We start from the raw sequence: 19,788 nt of genomic DNA on the forward strand, positions 1-19,788 counted from the left end.
AACCAAGTCTTACCATATCTCGCCCTCTTGCTTGTAACATGTACCATCACATTACTCTGCCTCTCACGAACACACTGCTGAGGTCCACAAGATGAATATGCTGCACTAAAATTACAATTCCTGTTCACTCATGCTTTAAATTTCAATTTAGTAACTCATGAACTTTGCCTAAGAAACCAAAACTTATCGCGCTCATTAATTTAGCATAACACTGTTAGCTTTGCAAGTTCCAAAGGACTAACCTCTCAAAAAATTGTAAGGCTAATTCCTGCCCAGCCTAACCAAGCTCTAATATTCTCTCATGAGGAGAGAAGGGGGTAGAGATGGAGGGTGGGTTGCTAAATGTTCTGTTGACCTTTATCCCATCAACGCACTTCACCTACTTAAGTCGTATCTTCCCCCCTATTATTCTGACTCTCATGAACACATTGCTGAGATCCACATAACATGATAAAGTCAAAATGCTGCACTAAAAATTGCAATTCATGATCACTCATGCATTAAATTTCAATTTAATAGCTCATAAAATTCTCTCAAACAACAAACTGATTACAATAAATTGATCACAAAACCCTCAACTTTGCAACAACAAAAAAATACCTGAAAGAAATTGGAAGGCTAATTCCGGCCCAGCCTAATTTTCATACCTTTTGTTTCAGTGGGCAGTGCTCGCTCAAGCATGAATAGTTTCCAAACTTTCTGGTGCCATTTGAAAGTTGACTTTATTGGCTTTCCATATATATATGTCTTTCCCCCAAAAGTGATATATTTTTTTATTTGGCAGCCATTTCAAAAGTGTATAGTTTTTTTGGGGACGGACTGTATAACGGTTAAGTAAAAAAAAAATTTGACACCTCACAAATCCCAAATTTAAGAAGAAAAAAATCATGAACACAATTATTATATATGGCCTGAAAGAGTATCTTCTCCCAAATAATTTGATACCATATTTATGTGGTATGTGTAAACGCTTAGGTAATCAGGAGGTATATTTTTACTTGATGAAAAGTTCGATTTGTGCCAAAGTAAGGCATGGCTGCAATGAATTAATCTAGATGCCAATGATGTCATAAGCCTACATGAGAGGGTAGACATATTTGCAAACCTTTATTTAATTGAATTAATTTGAAAATTTATATTAAAAAGTGTTTATTAAACAATTTTAATGTTAATTATTGAAAAGGTGTTTTGCAATGGATTTTAATGCAAACCTTGTAGTATTTATTACACATCATTCACTGGATTCATTTTGGAGTCATGCCTTATACTTTGGCGCAAGTCAAAATTTACATCACTGCAAAGAATACTTACTAATTATTTACGCGTGAAGACATACTATATAAATATAGTATCAAATTATTTGGGAGAAAATACTCTTTCCGGCTAAATATGTGGCCATGTCATATTTTTTCCCTTACATTGTGGGTTAGTGAGGTGTCATTTTTTTTTTTAACTCACACGGTATATATAGCAGTTTGAAGTTGTCTCATCTGACAAATGAACTTAAAATAATTGCTTTATTGATATGCCCTGGTAGAGTTATCATCCATGCGTATTTCGGTGCCATTTTCATATGGATGTTTGCATGCATGACTGACTACGAGACAATCTACAAATGGTCATAAAAATCTCAGTTGCGCCAAGTTGCAGGGTGAAAACATGAAGTGTGAAGAAAATAATTGCACGCACACAGAAAGGCACCAACACATCATTCCACACACACACACACATAACACATTACCTCTCGTGCACTAACACATAAATCCACACACTTCCATCCACACATACACCACCCACACCCGTCCAAAAGCTTCATTGATAAAGCAATGTTTACATTTCCTCATTTCCACTTATGTCTTTCGTTGATTAACGATTGCCAACTCAACTGTTCCAATGTCACAATTCAAATGGCTTGCCTGATTTGGAAGCAGCTACTTATGTTGAGTCCTTCACAAGTAGGGGTGGATGGTGGTGAATGTGTGGTGTCTGTGTGTGTGTGGGTTGATACGGTGTAGGGTGTGTGTTTCTGTGTTTTGGAAGATGGGCAGGTGTCTTATTTCTTCCTGCACACAAGTTATAACTTTTATCACACTTTGTTTCCTTCATTCACCCAGCAACTTGGCGCAACTGAGATTTTACGACCTTCTGGAGATTGGCTTGTAATTTAGTCATGCATGCAAAGATCGATACGAAAATGGTACCAAGATATGCTGGGCGAGTAACTATAACTCAGAAATCCATGAGCACCGGAATCGGTAGACCAGCTTAGCCGCGGTAATATAAGAGCGCATTAAGCACCTCACAAGGCGGAGAAGTGCGCTATACAAATCCTATATTATATTATATCAGTAATATCGATCATTGTGGATTGAAATAAGCATGAAGTTAAAATAAAATTTTGGACTGGTACCTGAAATTGGACATAACGATAGAAAATGATATAGCAAGAGCCTATGTGCACCAAATCCTATTGAAAATGACAAATGCAATGACTGGCCTGTGTGTATGGCAGCGTGCATGGGAGATTATCAGTCAGTATATTTGAAAGTGAGGGTGGGTGGGTGGGTGTGCATGTGTGTGTGTGTGTGGGAGTGAATGATGGTGTGTGTGGCTGTGTGGGCATGTTCTAAGATATACGGGAAACAACATTCTCAAAACAAAAACGACAGCAATAACAAAAATAATAAATTACTCGGAGTTGTATCTTTAATAGCACCATTTTGAGAGATACACTTTTTACAATAAAAAATAATGTGTTCAAATCTTGTACTTCAAAGGCTGCAATGTGCTTTAACTAAGCACCATACAAAATTCACAGACATAATAATTCAAGCGATAAATCTGAGATAAATTACTGTTGAACTTGAAAATGTGAAGAAATTAAGTATTGAAGATTGGAGTTGACATTGACAAGGCTATAAAGATAACACGCAAGATTTATTGAACAATGGCATGCATATATTTAATTATGCAATTGCATAAATGACTCAACAAAATATGCATTGCCTTTGAAAGAAATGTGAGATAATTACGGTGATAATCACAATGAAACACTTCATCTTCATTGATAAGCACGATTCATTTTCAACCTTGCATATATTTATTTTATCAGTTATTCACCGTTGAAAGTGAACAAATAAATCAAATTCGTGGATTGAAAGTTCATATTCCCTGAAGCTTATCAAATGATTAACAATAACACAATTTATGAACCCTTAATTGTTATAGATCCAAACCTTGCAAGAGAGCATTAACATGAATGCTGTCTAACTTGTCTTTTGCCGGATCATAGCATTAGCTATCCTTAATTCCAAAAAAAGTTGCCATACAAAGATTATAAATACTATAAAGCAGCAAGGAAGATAAATAGATGTTTGCTAAAATTACCTCACTTATCTAATTGTAATGGTGGATCAAGTACATAAACGGAACTCCCCGATGTTGATTTGAAAATGTTCATCACACACTGATGCCAGCTTGATGCAACCAATGCCAAATCCTTAAAACGATGCCATGTTAGGCAACCTCTGATTCCTACCATCCATTCCTACTCATTGTACATACATATTGGATAGTCCGTCATTCTCATTCTGAGCACGATCATTTCCAAATTTACAGAGAAGCTTTCATTTATATTGCTTCAGAATTATAATCGCTTAATATTTCTGTCTTCCCCATCGCCCCCCTCACTTCTATCAGTACCAGAATACAATCTTTGCATGGGAGACATTGGCACACCCAAGGCTGGATAACAAGATAAAATGGATGCGAGGACATAATGGCACCTTCTACTATATATGCAGCATATTTGAATATGAAATCTGAGTGAAATTGATAAGTAAACAGAGAGAGGCACAATGGTATATGAAATGCATGACATTTCCTTGGAAAGAAAGAACGACAGAGTCCAGCACATTGAGTCATAGAGAGTTATCCCGCTGTCATCATACTGGCTACACACTGCAGATGACTCCATTCAAAATGATTTTTTAAAAAACATGATTTTGTGAAGTAAGCACAGTGACGAAATAGATATGATAGATGCTAACATTTATATAATACACAAGCTATGTAGCTTATACTGCTACATGATCAATGCTTATACTAGAGCACTGTAATAAAAAGCGTAGAAATTGTTTTACCGAAATTGTGTTAATAAATACAGTCTCAAATCTATATGTTGCAGTGCTTCCCAAAATTTGAACACTGACGCTTATTAAATGATGTAGATTTCAAAAGGTACAAATAACATTTGCACCTACATTAAAAATATTGTATCACGGTAGCACTTCACACAACTATTTCCTGACATCTATGAATATAAGATAAAACGGACAGTCGGGGGATCACACAACCGATTTTAGAACTCAATCCCTAAGCTGTACAAAACCTAATATGAAATGTAATAATAACTGTACAGAATTCTATGTAAGTACATGTATGTATAAAAATGGCAGCCATCTTTCAGTGTCCTACAAATCTAGAGTAATTTCTTGCTATAGTTTCTCTGGCGAACAAAATCAAATATTGAACAACACCCCAACATTATAATAGTGAAAGATATCATCCAGGCGTGGAGAGTATTAAACGTTGATTGGGCAGTTGAAATTCATCCTTCCGATACAAAAAGTATGTTCTTATGTTTCATAGTAATATGCACATGGGGTCGCAAAACACAAAAGATAATAAAAAATGTTAATCCCTTAGCTATAAATAAATGAATTTTACACAACAATTCGATAAGAATTAGGTGTCAGCTAGGGGACACACACATAGAAGACACTAAACCTGATGATTTTAAAAACACAACCTCTTGTCTTTGAGATTAAACTAGCTCAATATGGGACAGACAAGCCCTCTTTCATGATGAAAAGAAAAGAAACTAGATGCGGGGATGGATTTGTACAAACTGGGAGGCACTTAGACTTGCATCCATAACAGAGAGAAAGGCAAGACGGTATGTCTAAGCATAGCATATAAGAACAGTACGATAAGAACTACTGTACTAGGATCATAAATATGCTTCACTCTCTACCTAACCTACAGCTACAACATGCTATTGTCGCAATCTTCAAACTGGCAGGAGTTATAGATTTTTGTGATGGCAAGAGGCTTGGGCTGTCTTTCTAGAAGTCTCCTAAGGATTATTGTGAGGGTTTGGCGGTTGATAGTTAATATTATTTTACTGATCTCTAAGGCACACGGCGCATCTACTGACTCGCGTTCTCAGAGATCCTGCCTTGAGTGTCTCTGATTCCGGCATGGTGAATTGCGCATTGCCGGTGATGGTGCTTAGCCAGAAGCTGAAGGTGGTGGCGTAGTAGTTGCATTTGCCGTCGCCGTGGCATTCGATGAACGGCGAAGAGCGGAAGTCCTCCAAACAGGAACCTGGCGAGGAAAGCATCTGTCCAGATCCCTCGGCTCCAGCTCCCGTGTGCTGAAAAAGGAACATACATGTAAATTGTATTATCCAAGAAAGGTAGTTCCATACACAACCTTCTTGCGATGGTTGAAAATTGCACATTCATTTCAGTGGCAGGTCCATGATTTTAAAGTAGAGGGGGTGAAAAGAGCAAGTTTTATTTGGAAGTAGACTGGGTTCTGCTAACATTTTGCTTAGATTTGAGCTACATCAGTATGTATATTCAATGAGTGATTCTAAAAATGAAGAGGAGTTATGCATCTTAACACCCCCGTCTGGATCCTCAACTGCAGTTCATTCTATATCAAATTGTATATGACGGTGATGGTGATACCAAGGACACAATGTCAACAATTACATAACAACTGCAATTTTATCTCATCCATCTGGTGGGTGTTTCATAAAACTATTTGTAATGAAGCTGTTCGTGAGTTAAGAGTCAAAATCACGCGTGACTGGTGGTCCTTTCTTAGGGATACACCCAAATCAAAATTTTATGGTGAATATCATATACTGTACCACAAGAAAAGATCACCAGTCGTTCTTAAAATCACTCCTAACTTACGAACAGCTGACCTCAAGTTAGGAATCACATTCCATACAAAAATGACACAGTCCATTCCTTGTGAAAGATTACATTTTCAAAATACATGAATTGAAATATGTGCATCACACTTTTGTCAAGATCAAACACGATAAGTGCCATTTTGTCTTTGACTTGAATGTCAGCCCAGTAATACACATTTCCAAGTGTGGCTTGGCATCCAGTCGCGTGGTTATCTTGCCAAAATTGACCAATAAAGCAACGTAAATTGATATGTCTGAACTCACCATCATAAAACTGTATCCGATCCACAAGACAGACCATCTTTGCGGGCATTCGGGGATGTTGACCGTCTGGCTGTGTACGGTCAGCACCTGGGCTGGGGCTTCACACACCACACACCTACTGATGAAAGGCTGAAGCTGACCGCCACGGATCGGGGCCATGTTCATCGGCATTGGCTCCGTCGTTGAGAGCCAGTAAGAGTAGTCGTTACGCGATGCCACATGACAGACGTTATTGATGTTACAGAAGAGGAATGGCATCGTGCTGAAACGCTTCAAACAACTGCCCGGTTTACCTATGAAGGGGAAAAAATACCATCAATTTGCATCATTTTGCTAGACATGCTAACGCTGTGCAAATCCATCAATGCTAAGTCTCAAGTTTTTTTGTTTTTCAAAGTGTGACATGTAGCTCTGTGCTCTCTGGTATTCTAAACAGGAAATTCCATGTTCATAGGTAACATGTGCAGAACATACAATTGTTAACAGTGAAAACCATAGTAAAACATAGGTTCCCAACTTTGAAAACACATCCTAAATATTGCACACATATATGATCCTGAACAATATCCACTAATGCATGGTATTATTTCAATACATTTTGCTTTGATTCCTGGGAGTTTTCTCCACATTTTTTAGCAATTCAAATTTTCAAAATTAGAAATTCATGTTTTTTAACAATTTTAGATCTGGCATCCACTTTAAAAATGTTGGCTAATTTCGTAACCGCGTACCCGGGAGTCGCAAATTTGGTCTCAAAAGTTGAGCAAGACTTAAAAGTAAAAAATCATTGAGCAACGCGGTTGAAAGATTTCGCGTGGCGGATTAATCGCGAAAAATGTCACCCCCCGGCCTATTAGGATTACGTCATTATTTCATGAAACAGTCCCCTGGGTTCTTACCTAAGTCCTGTCCGTGCGCCTGCTCGTTACCCTGGACATAGAGCAAGCTGTACCCGTGCCACATCTTAGCTGTTCCCTGTGGACACTGTGGGATGGAAGTAGTTTGGCTGTGACGGGTGATGAAGAAACCAGATGAAGATCCGGGGATACCTGCCTCTCCCTTGGGACCAGGGAAACCCGGGTCTCCCGGTAGACCATTCAGCCCACGGAATCCTGGTAAGAATAACCATTCAATATGTTATTAAGATTGTTTTAGTGAATTTGGTCTGCATCATTTGCCTTTTCAATATGAGAGCGTATTCCTGAAAGAACCGAAATCCGAAGAACAGCTTAAGATTTCAAAAAGATATTTACAAATTTGTGACAAAGCAGCTATTGACCAATCAAATAAGAGGATATTTTTGGTAATTTACAACAGGAGCTTTAGATAACAAACTCATAAAATCGGGCAGCTTCTCCCGACATCGTATTTTTCCCCTCAGGCCCTGACTCTAAACGAAAGTTTTCAAATCTCTGACAAATCGGCTATTGGCCAATTAAATGGCAGGATTTCAGTAGTTTATAAGAGAATCGATGAACTTGCAATTGATAACAGGGTACCCTGCCTACCTACATACCTTGTTAACCCTCAAGTCCAGTCTCTGGGGACCTGAAAATGACAATCAATCGCAAGTTTCTTGCAACGCCCCATAAGTCAATGTTAACTCTTCGTGAACCCCCCCTGGTTTCCCTTTCTCCCTACATACCTTGGTCTCCCTTAGTGCCTGGGTCTCCTGGAACTCCACTGACTCCGGGATTACCCTGGATACCAAATGATCCTTTCTCTCCTGTCAATCCTGGAGGTCCTACAGGCCCTGGACGGCCATCTCGTCCTGGTGGACCTTGAGGACCCTCCGGACCGGGCAGACCACGTTCTCCCTTCACCCCCTTCATATCAAAATCTGGAGCTGGACCTGCAAGAATTGAAACACAAATTTCATGATGACAGCAGCTGGAAATAATGCAGAGTAAGGCACCATTTACAAAATCTGTGCAACAACTTTCAGCAGGAAACCTGCTTCCGATAGAATACATTATTATCAAATACTTCTTCAAACTTATAAATCTCTGTCAACCACACTTCCTTCTTACATCTCTTCACTATTTCAACAACAAAGATCTACATACTCTCTTCGTTCAGCAGCTGCTCCTTCCTGTCATTCAAAAATCCAGAAAACAGGCTGGCTTCAATGTATTGCCCCCCCCCCCCCGGTCTTTTATACAATTCAATTCAATCATGGTTTATTTCGTATAAAAGCAATACATGTTACACACCCAAAGGCTGAAATTTTTAGCAAACTCTCTCCATCTCTCCGATCTCTTCTCTCGACCTCTTCAAAAAACATCTTAAAACACACCTATATAACCATAAACCTTAACTTCTCTTATGCCATCAACATCACTTTGTATCCTCTGCAAAAAGCGCTATATGAATCTAGCTATTATCATTGTGAAAGTGCTATGGCTATGCGTCTCTTTGTAGCGTCCTGCCCACATTCCATGTTGCCTTGTCAATGGTGAGATGTGGGAATCGGTATATCAAACCTCCATGAAGGTTTCCAGCAGGAAGTTTGCTCAGTGTTGACATGATTCCTAAAGGAAGTCACATTCTAACTGATAATTGATAATAAAACCTTTATAAGAACAATTCAGTATTATGTGTGAGATTTGGAAAGAGGCTTAATTTTCATTATCTCAAACTATTTGTGTTTACATCACCAGATTAACAGTTCATCTGGAGTGAGAACTAGACGTTTACAGTCTATCCATATAGAGAGTTGCAGCAGTAAATTGATTGCACATTTAACAACATGTAATGCAAGTAAAGAGCAGCAATTATAATATCACTGTATATTCACTGAGCAAGAATATGGGGGAAAAATGATGAAACCTTTTAATTACACAGTTAATCAAAGTTATAAAGCTAAACAGTCAGCCTTCTATAAGTTGAATACTTGCCTAACATGAAGCATATTTCAGACAGGAACATGCAAACTTTTAAGTTGAATTTAATCATGGTAATAATAATCCAATATTTATAACCCACCTAAGAAATTCATTTTACATATGCGAGTGCTAGCTGATTTATTATTGCCCCGGTTATAACATTCAATCAGTCATTCCTGCACATAATGTATGCATATCCTCCACTCCCTGGGGAATATTCCAGCCAGTCGCCAATGAGGCAAACACAATGCTGGAGGAGCTACAATGACTTTCACATCCTACCCAGTCCTAATGTAGCACCTGGGTACAGAGCAGCAAAGTGTGGATCGACGCCTTGCCATAGGACACTAGGCCGCAGTGGGATTTGAACACACGACCCTCTGATTACAAAGCGAGAGTCAGAACCACTACACCATGGCTCTTCCTAAGTTGAACAGGACCCATCTTACAGAATTACGATAGATCTAATCATCATCAACTATATGGAAATCCATTAATGTCATAATTTTCTCTTCAGAAAATCTGCACAATGTACTTAGTGAACAAAGATAAGCACAATGGATTGTCAAGAAAACGGTAAATGTATGAATGTACAGCATCTAGAGAATAATTTGAATAAACATGCATTTTAGATGTTGACGTTGCTGGCTCTCCATAGTTGTTCTTGAGCGGATCAATTGCAACTCTTGTAAGACGGGGCCCAGGTTTTTTGTGGTCCCAAGTGATTTGACTTGGGCAGAGTCATCTGTATGTTATTCCTTGTGGCTTTTTCTTACCAGGTTCTCCCTTGCTTCCTTTGAGTCCCTGGAACCCAGGTGCACCAGGATCTCCCTGTTGACCGTTAAGACCTGGAGCTCCTGGCTCTCCTGGCCTGCCTTGGAATCCAGGTCTACCAGGTTGACCAGGCTCTCCAGGTTCTCCTCTGTCTCCGTTAGCTCCAGGAATACCAGATTCTCCCTTTGGACCAGGAATGACTGGTGGCACCGGTGATGCGGGCCCAGGACGTCCTAGTTCTCCTTTAGTTCCCTTCATGCCAGGTAGACCAATCGGTCCATTATTGCCATCGCGACCAGGTATACCTGTATTGGTTGAAAGGCAGAAGAGAATGAAACAGAAGATTGAAAATTGGAAATCTGTAGCATACATTATTGCTTTGTTTTAGTACTACATTCTGTTTTCAAATTCATTATTTGCCTGATTAAAGCATAATGTTGGTAAATCCAATGTGTTGGATAATATAAGATAATATATAGATTTTGCATCAACATTTATTTTGATCAATCGCCCGATCAGAATAATATATTTTTGTATTGTTCTGTTTATACAACCCCTTCTCCAACGTGGAATGGGCTGGAAATTACAGGGTATAACCTTCATCTGAAGCTTTCAAATATCTAGTAACTAAATTTGTTAAGTAAAAATATAATATCACAGAGAGAGGGCACTTTATGCAAAATTTGAATTCTAACTGGTGAAAAAATATCAAATTTACATTCTAACGGCTAAATAAATATCCAATGACCAACACACTTGTAAGATTAGAATGTTACTAGAGCATAATTCATATTACTGACCCATTACAAAAGCTTTAGACAGGCTTATACAAAGCAGATACTCTTAATAATTCAGAATACATTAACAAAATGACTACAGACCCTTGATTAAAATTGAACTAAATATATCAAAAGAAGAAAGCACTTCTTACCTGGCTCGCCTTTAATTCCTGGGAAACCTGGTTCTCCCTTGATACCAGTAACAGATAGACCAGGGGTTCCAGGAATACCCTTCTCTCCTCGGACTCCAGGGAATCCACGGTCTCCTGGTGGTCCTCCTGGTCCAGGTAGACCTGGTCCTCCTGGTAATCCCATGGCTCCATTGTCTCCTGGTTCTCCTGTAGGAGCAAGGAGAAAAAAAAATCACAATCATGGTTATTTGCGTCTGTTTTTTCTAACGCTTACACTAGTATGATAATTATGATATTCTTTAGGCAGTCCAACCATCATATTCATTTTCTACAAGTTTGTGATTAATTTGGGGGCATAACAAAGTAATTCAAAACAATGATTTTAGTTCAAAATAAATAGATAGTTTGTTTGACTTAAGTCTAAGCCCCACCCCCCCCCCCCCCCACCCCCATTTCATGATATTTATCTTATGTAAAATATAGCAAGATTTCAAGAATTTATGTCCAATTTGTGAGCTAGGCACTCTCATCAGTAAGCCAACTTCAGATCAATGTGATATCTGGAAGAAATGGGGAAAGATAAGCTGACAAAAACTACTTCAGAAATAGCACATACCGTAAGTAACGGACTATAAACCGCACCCGTGGATTAACCGCACCCCCAACTTTGGACTAAAAAGAAAGAAAAAAAAAAAAAAATCCTCACATTATATTTGAGGTACGAAGAAACAAAAACTAAGTTAAAGATTTCAAAGTATCCAAAGAGATTACCGGTATGCGGAAATCTGTTGTTCTTGATCAATTCATCTACAAATGTTTACAAGAAAGAAAGGTCCCGACAATATTGGCCACTTACACACTCACTCACCTCACAGTCACAGTGTACACACACACAGCACTGCCGTTCTTGTACATTGCAAACTATGATATGGTACCAGTACATCTTATCAAATAATGATCTGTGTCTTTCCCGCCGTAGGAGGAAGAAACATTCACATTTCTTGCATCACAAACTCACAATCACTTTCAGAATTTGTCTAGCATTCGATGTCTTAGCATGAATTTTGGATACGGGATTACAGGAAGGTTCAAGAAACAAAGAAATTGGCATTTTTTACAGTTGTTTTGACGGCTTCGTGCCGTCTCTCTCGTTGCGTGGTGTACATGGTATCTTATGAAAAGCAAACGGGAAAGAAAAAATAAGCTGGCGCGAAACGGGACTTTGGAGGGGATGGAGGGTTAAAATGAATAGCGCCAGCTTAAGTCGCACTATAACCACAATACAACGTAAGCTAGCTCAGCTAACTCAAATCTCGCGCTCGCTCAGCTGTGACAAAATATTACCGAGTATGCTTGGCTTCTCTTTGTACTTAGCCAGGGAACTTCGCTGCTTTGAACCGAGAATAAAGTCGAAATTAGTGTCATGAAGGTGGGTGCGTTTGTTATGGACAATATTTGATAAGATAGTTAATAATCGCTTCTTATTACCCGCGGCTCATACCCCTCTAAACGACATTGCCCTGGGCGGCTACGCCCGGCCACTCGATGTGTTGTGAACTGGCAGACGCCTTACACGTTCGGGAAGGGTTACGACGGGCTGGCTCAGACCCGTCACCGTGGATAAACCGCACCCCCGACTTTTGCTTCTATCCCGCCGAGAAAAAGGTGCGGTTAATAGACCGTTACTTACGGTAATCCTTGGTGCTCTTTCAGGAATTTACCAAAGACTGGACCATCTGTGACTTTGGTCAAAGTTAGAGGCCGATGGCTGGATTTTCCTAATTTTTTTTCTCGACATGTGCATAAAATCTCTAATAAAAACATGATGAATTGAAAGAAACCAAATAAATGTACAAACCTTTAACTCCTGGAACACCATCTTCTCCAGGAGATCCGTAGGTTCCTCGATCTCCTGCAGGACACAAACGCAAGAGATATCAGTATGCTTCATAAACATGCACTGATGAGTAAATTGGCAACATCATTGAGACCAACAGCACACTAATACATGACACAATGTGTATCTAATGTTTCATATGAATTTGAAATATGAAAATATGTTTCCAAAGTAATGCTTCAATCACAAACATGCTTTCCAGACACTATTTGATTTGATTTACTTCAAAGGGAACCATCTCGAAGTTATGTCACATTTTTTCTAGAAACAGCATTCCCAAGATTTTTGTTTCCCTCTTCTTGTAATGCAATAATGATGTTAAACCAAACTTTTATTCACTTTGTACAACACCGAGTTCCAGAAAATCCACCATTATCTTTCTCTGTTTGTGGTCATAATCATTATAATAAAGTTGATAATAATAAGAAAAATAAAATTTATAAGGCGCCATATCCATCTCGTTGGAGATACTCAAAACACAAATGTAAAGGGGGAGTAAACAGAATAACATAGGAATACATTAATACATTACAGTACTCAAACCATTGATAAAGAGAATTATATAAGTTTTTTCTTTAAATCATAAAAGTTACGACAGACTGACAGTTTGGCTATCACAGATCACTTGTAGGAGGGAGTTCTATAGCAAGAGCCCTGCATAAACAAAAACCTTCCCCCCCCCCCATTTTGGAACTGAAAGAGTACCGGAGTACAGGGAGCGTAGAAGCCACGATGGTGTGTAGGTGTTGATGAGAGCAGTGTTGTACTGTGGAGCAGAGCCATGAACTGAGTGATATACCACCAAAAAAATTGTTGAATTTGTCACGTTCCCTCACGGGTAACCAATGTAATGATTTGAGAAGAGCGGGGTGTTTCATAAAGCTGTTCGTAAAGTTACGCAAGACTTTACGCACGACTGGTGACCTCTCTCGTGCCAGACTATCCCTATGTAGCTCACTTAGCACCTAAGATCAATGTTCCAGTCGTGTGTAAAGTTGTGCGAAACTTTATGAAACACCCACCGGGTGTGATATGGGTGAATTTGTTATGAAGGGTCGCAAAACGAGCAGCGGAATCCTGTCCTTTTTGCATACAAATAATACCCAAACAGCTCATTATAAAGCTGGCAATAATTACAATATGTCACCTCACAGTCAGAAGAGGAGTTGGAGGTGCGTGCACAGTTATTTTCAAGTCCTGTATGACTAAATTAAGGGTGTTGGCTCAAGGTAGATTCAACAACCTGCTGACCACCAGGAATGGGAATGATGGAGGCATAGGCCCGTATTCTGAAGTCGGGTTTAACTTAAACTCAGGTTTAAAGTTGTGGTTTAAGTATGGATAGCCAATTGTTACATAAATCACTACAGTAGAGATATCATATTTCAGCTCATTTGGCTCTCAAATCATTCATAATTGTCTAGACTATAAATAGATGATTGTCTTCACCATTGTAGAATCAGGAAAAAGCAGAGTAAATATAAGAAACAAAAACTTAATAAAACTTTTGATACTTTTGGCTTCCAATAATTTTAGCACAGAGTTAGACCATGGTCTAAGTTAAACCTGACTTCAGAATACGGGCCATAGGATTCTAACCCACTTCCACCATCAAGGCAAAGAGTGAGGTTTCCGCAGATGACAACCACAAAAATCGCAAAAACACACAAACAACTCTCACCCCTTGGTCCAGGGTCACCGGGAAGACCAACTCTGCCTGCAGGACCAGGTTCTCCTTCTGGTCCTGGTGATCCATTAGGTCCAGGTGGTCCAGGCTGGCCTGGTCTTCCATCTGATCCTACGGGTCCTTGATCACCTGGTGTTCCTGAAAGTCCAGCAGGACCAGGGTTTCCAGGTTCACCTGTTTAAAAAATAAAAATAAAAATAGAATAATAATTAAATATTGCAAAAGACATTTTACATTTTTTCCCTTTAATAATAATAATAATACATAACATTTACAAGGCGCTTACTACTGGTGTTTCTAAGCGCACTGTGTTCTGTTTATGGTTTGTACTTGGGTTAAAAATACAAAAAATATAAGAAAAAGGGTGGGAAATGACACAGCTAATACAACTATACTAATAATCAAAAATCAAAACTGGTGTGCACCTCCAATTGACCGACCCACAACTGTGAATCATCTATTAAACAGGTAGGTTTTGAGTAGGGTTTTGAACTGACTCACAGACTTGGCATTATGAATGTAAGATGGTAGCTTATTCCAAAGGGAAGGGGCAATTCATATTAGCTGTAGGATGAAAGGGGGGGGGGTGTTAGTTCCTACATGTACTTCCATCCAAGCGAGATCAGTGTCTGCGAGAATCGTCCTAAAAAAGACACCCTACACTAAGAATCAAGGGTAGGCTGCTGGGACACCCTAAAAACTGAGTTTGTTTGTTTTTGTTTTACATTGTTCTTTGGGCCTTATGTTGCCACCATAAAATGATGAAAAGTGGCCCACTAATGCCACATAATAAACCATAATTAAATAATGTGACAATAGTAATTAGATGGAATGGGCAGTCAACCCAAATCAAATATAGCCAGGCGCTGAAGCCACTTGTTCCTGCGACTGAAACAGGGTTTCCCCCTTCACAGCCCGTATGGATGCAAGCTAGGGTTGTCATCCCCTAAGGGAGCCTGGTCAGCTAGGAGCCAAGCTAGACAAGCTGGTAACCTTTGAGTTCTCATCTCCCCTAATAGTTTATGCAGATGTCCTAGATTTGCACGACCTAAATAGGGATTTCATTGATTATTCAGACATACCCTAAATTTAGGATATTCCCACTTTCATACAAGCACTATGCACTGTGTATATAGCAGGGCCCGCTGGGAGAACAGTTTTCGGAAAAGAAATGGCTACCCTGGATAAATATGCCGTTATTATTATTATTATCATAGAAAGCCTATTGGGGATTTAGTTTCGGGTTTGAGATTCAGGGTGAGGGATTCCATTTCGAATTCAGACAATATATCAGGCTTTTTATCAAGGTTTTGTTTGAAGGATTCTCCCTTCACGTTGCTACAGTAGGTCCGACAGTTAGTGCAAATGACATATGCTTTTTGCATTTAGTTTATCGTGACTTTGAGGGTTTTTTTCTCATTTTTGGCATTTTTTAATTTGTGTTCCACGCCTGTGACGAACACCCCTTTCTCCATGTTTTTCTTTCTTTTGGGTACTGTCGACACCCCACCCCTCTCCCCCATACACGCCGGATTCGGATTAACTTTGAATGTATTTTGATACACACTGTATTGCATTCTGGAGGACTTGGTTATTGCCAGTTACATGTATGATACCACAATGTGACAATATCACATCCCCCATTGATAATTGTCAAACAACGTTCACACACCAATGTAAGTCAGCTAAGACAAATATATCTAACAGATGAGGAGATAGGGGATTATTGATGATAATAATAACAATTTTATATACCGCATTTTCGCAAATTGCCTCTAAGCGGTTAAGAGAAAGGAAATCATGAAGTATAAAGGAAATAGAAATAGAAATACTTTGCACAAAAAAAATGTATCAAAACGAATATTACAATTTACAACTTCTTTCTCACCAGATCATGAATAAGGAAATACCATCAAATGAGCCAATAAACATATGATATGATCAAGTTGAGATTTAAAAAGATGAGTTTTAAGCATAACTTTAAATGTATTAACACAGTTAGCATTGCGAATTTGTAGGGGGAGATTGTTCCAAAGAAATGAAGCTGCATAAGAGAAAGAACGCTGACCGTATTGTTTGTAAGAAGTATGAGATCTTGATGAGGACCATTGGACCCTAGTGTATTGATCTAAGAGGTACATGTATAATAAAAATTTACAAATAACTGAAACTCTTTTGTACAAGTTTTACCATAGACTGTCAGTTCGCTTGGTGCTACGATTTATTGTATCTCTATACGTGAAAGGGCACTGGGAGAAATATGCTAAATCATTACAATTGATCGCAACCTTATGTTTACAAGTTTTACCATAGATTGAGGGTCAATATCAAGGGTATCAAGGGTACGATTGATTGTATATTCTTATCTAACAGGGCCCTAGACTAGAGAACACCTACCAGTTGCACCAACGGGTCCAGGCTCTCCTTTGATCCCTCGTCTGTTCTCACATGGAACCCTCAGATAAGATCCCTTTTCTCCCTTTTCTCCCCTAGGTCCTGGTTGTCCGTTCACTCCCTACAAACGTAATAACAATATCAGTGCTTTCAACCCAGGGTGCTACATAACCTTTTAGATGCACTTGCCCTGTTGGGCAAGTAAATTTTTAAATAGTTGGAACATGCTTGCCCGAAAAAATCCTTGAAAAAAAGTTTTACTTCTTCAAAAGAAAATAATATGGTTTTAGAAGCCATTGACCTTTTTTTTCTCTCTTTTGACATGAACTGATGTACCTTGTTCTTGCATTTCTTTTTACAAAGTGATTTTATCTTGCCCGCCATGACCAAATTTAGGGTCGGTATATCATATCGACCCTAATTTTGGTAATTCTACTGTGAGAATTTCGCTTGCCCAATTCGGGCAAGTAGTTTTGGTCCTTACTTCAAAACGCACTTGCCTGACTATCACTTTTACGTGCCCTGGGCAATCAGGCAAGTGCTTATGTAGCACCCTGTTTCAACCAATGTTTTAAAAATCTCTATACATAATAAAAAAAGAATATTACAATGGAATTAATGAAACATGACACAATATAGCCTGATCCTTCAATCAGATAGGAAACACATAGTTGAATAATCTAAAGTATTGGTACAGAGAAATATAATATTACCATACGATCAATCAACTTCACAGAAAATAAACAATTAAATAATTTGCAGATATGCTCCACTCAACCCTGGTGGGTTAAATGGGTACCAGCAGGAAGTAATACCTCAAAAGCTGATTCTGGTGCCCACAGCATTTTGAGGAATTACTTCCTGCCGGTACCTATGTACCTCACCGGGGTTAAGTGAAGCACAATGTGGGTAAATTTCTTGCTGAAGGAAACCACGCCATGGCTGGGAATCGAACCCACGTCCCTAAGATTGAAAGACGAGAGTGTAAACCACTAGACCATGACACCCCCACATATTCATTTGTTATCCCCCAAAAAAATTCCCACCCGAGGCCCCCATTTCATGAGCAGGGGCATGTTTCATTAACATTTTTTTTCCAAGAAGTTGTTATACATGTATCTGACATCTTTCCTTGATTTTGATTGGCTGAGAAGCACAATTACCATGGTAACCTTTGGATAAAACAGGACTTGTTGGGGGAAAAACGTCCAACAAGTCTCTTTATGAAACGCTCCCATGCACCCCCTTCCAGTACCGTATCAAACATTAATTTAACTCATTTCAACATTTCAACTCATTTCAACATGCTGGGCCTTTCCTATGGAATAAACTGCCAATAGAAATCCGCAATATTTCTTGTCTTACCACTTTCAAAAGTTCTCTTAAAACCTGGTTATTCACGCAAGCTTTTAGGTAATTGTTATTCTACCCCTCTTTTTAGTAGGTTTTCTTTCTTCCTTCCTTTCTTTTTCTTTTTCCTTTTCTTTTCTTTTCTTTTCTTTATTGCGCCATGAGCATCTTTTTATGATGGATACCGGCGCATTACATATGTTCATATTATTATTATTTATTATTAACTTTCAAAGATCAAAACTTCTTACGTCACTTCCAGGTTCTCCAGGGTTACCGGGTGGTCCTTGGGGTCCAGAAAAGCCATCCCTTCCAGGGAAACCTTTCTCTCCAATCTGTCCTGGGATTCCGTCTTGTCCCCTGTCTCCCTTAGGTCCAGCAAATCCTACATTTGGCATAAAAAAACAAACAGAGCCATTAAAACCTGACCTGCCAACCTCTGGGAATAAAAAATTGTAGTCTGTGATAAAAAACTGCATTTTCCACAAGAAAACTGTATTTCATAATAAAATGCATGGCACGCACGCTCATCGCAGCGCTCAAGCTGCACGTAAGCTAAAATGCGCACTGTTCTTGCAGATGAAAAAAAAAAGAACATTGAAACATGTTTATATCTCACCCTGGTTTTAACAAAATGATTGTAAAAAAAAGTTACCTGACATTACATTGATCCAATAACCATACTTGTGTTATCTTTTTTTATTTTTTTTACAAAATTGTAATTTTTTTTTTTTTTAAACGTATTGTCGTAGTTTGGTTGCAAAAACGTACTAAATACGCCAAAATCGTACTTGTTGGCAGCTCTGTAAAACTCTTGTCTGCATCGATAGCATTAAAGGGAAAGTTAACCATGAAGATAAGTTCGTTGTAAAATACCAGAATACCAGAACATTGGTAAAGGTTTGAGGAAAATCCATCTAATATTAATAAAGTTAATAGAATTTTAAGATTTTGATTTGTGACATCATATACGAGAGCTGCCCCATATGTTATTCAAAGTTCAAAGTTCGTCTTTATTTATCCGTATCGGAAATTTGTGGTAGTATGAAATAAAATAATTGCATTTCTTAATAAATCATAAATGAAAAAAGGTTTCTTTAAGGAGCGGGTGTGAAATCATTTTGTTTTTAGAGATATAAAGTACAATAAAAACCTTTTCAATTTTCTTAAGAAAATGACTTTATTGATTTTGATACACTACACGATATATGGGGAAGCTGCTTGCATATAGAGTATCACGTCACAAATCATATAATTAAATTTCTAATGACTCTTTTGAAATCAAGGGATTTTCCTCAAATCTTCACAAATATTTTTCTTCTTTTTTTTCAGCTATTTTTACAATAAGCGTGAACTCTCCCTAGTAGTTTTTTACTGCCAGAAAATATATTTTTCCCTATTTTCTCTCTATTTTTTGACTATTTTTAGTAATATGGGACTATTTTTACAAATGATATAGAAAAAAATAGTCTATCTTTTACCTATTTTTTACTCACAGATTATTTTTTTGCTATTTTTACAGATGAAATAGAAAAAATAGGCTATTTTATTTCTATTCTTAACACGCATACTATTTTTTTGCTTTTTTTTCAACCTGTAAAATATATATTTTTTTCTATTTTTATTGTATTTTTTAAT

General features: G+C 38.3%; 1 protein-coding gene across 1 annotated transcript in view; it reads right to left on the minus strand.

Moving 5' to 3' along the window:
* Window positions 1–2,684: 2,684 nt before the first annotated feature.
* LOC129278959 (collagen alpha-5(IV) chain-like) overlaps window positions 2,685–19,788 on the minus strand; it is a 68,265-nt gene continuing 51,161 nt past the window's right edge. The window contains exons 27-36 of the mRNA XM_064110889.1: window positions 18,402–18,535; window positions 16,804–16,921; window positions 14,401–14,580; window positions 12,681–12,734; window positions 10,844–11,029; window positions 9,915–10,217; window positions 7,899–8,105; window positions 7,153–7,365; window positions 6,254–6,546; window positions 2,685–5,437 (exon numbers count right to left, since the gene is read on the minus strand). Of these exons, the coding sequence (XP_063966959.1) occupies window positions 5,183–5,437; window positions 6,254–6,546; window positions 7,153–7,365; window positions 7,899–8,105; window positions 9,915–10,217; window positions 10,844–11,029; window positions 12,681–12,734; window positions 14,401–14,580; window positions 16,804–16,921; window positions 18,402–18,535 (1,943 nt within the window). The 3' untranslated portion in view covers window positions 2,685–5,182. The remainder of the gene's footprint in view (window positions 5,438–6,253; window positions 6,547–7,152; window positions 7,366–7,898; window positions 8,106–9,914; window positions 10,218–10,843; window positions 11,030–12,680; window positions 12,735–14,400; window positions 14,581–16,803; window positions 16,922–18,401; window positions 18,536–19,788) is intronic.

The sequence above is a fragment of the Lytechinus pictus genome, chromosome 16 (genome assembly GCF_037042905.1).
Source record: "Lytechinus pictus isolate F3 Inbred chromosome 16, Lp3.0, whole genome shotgun sequence".
Taxonomy (NCBI): Eukaryota; Metazoa; Echinodermata; class Echinoidea; order Temnopleuroida; family Toxopneustidae; genus Lytechinus; species Lytechinus pictus.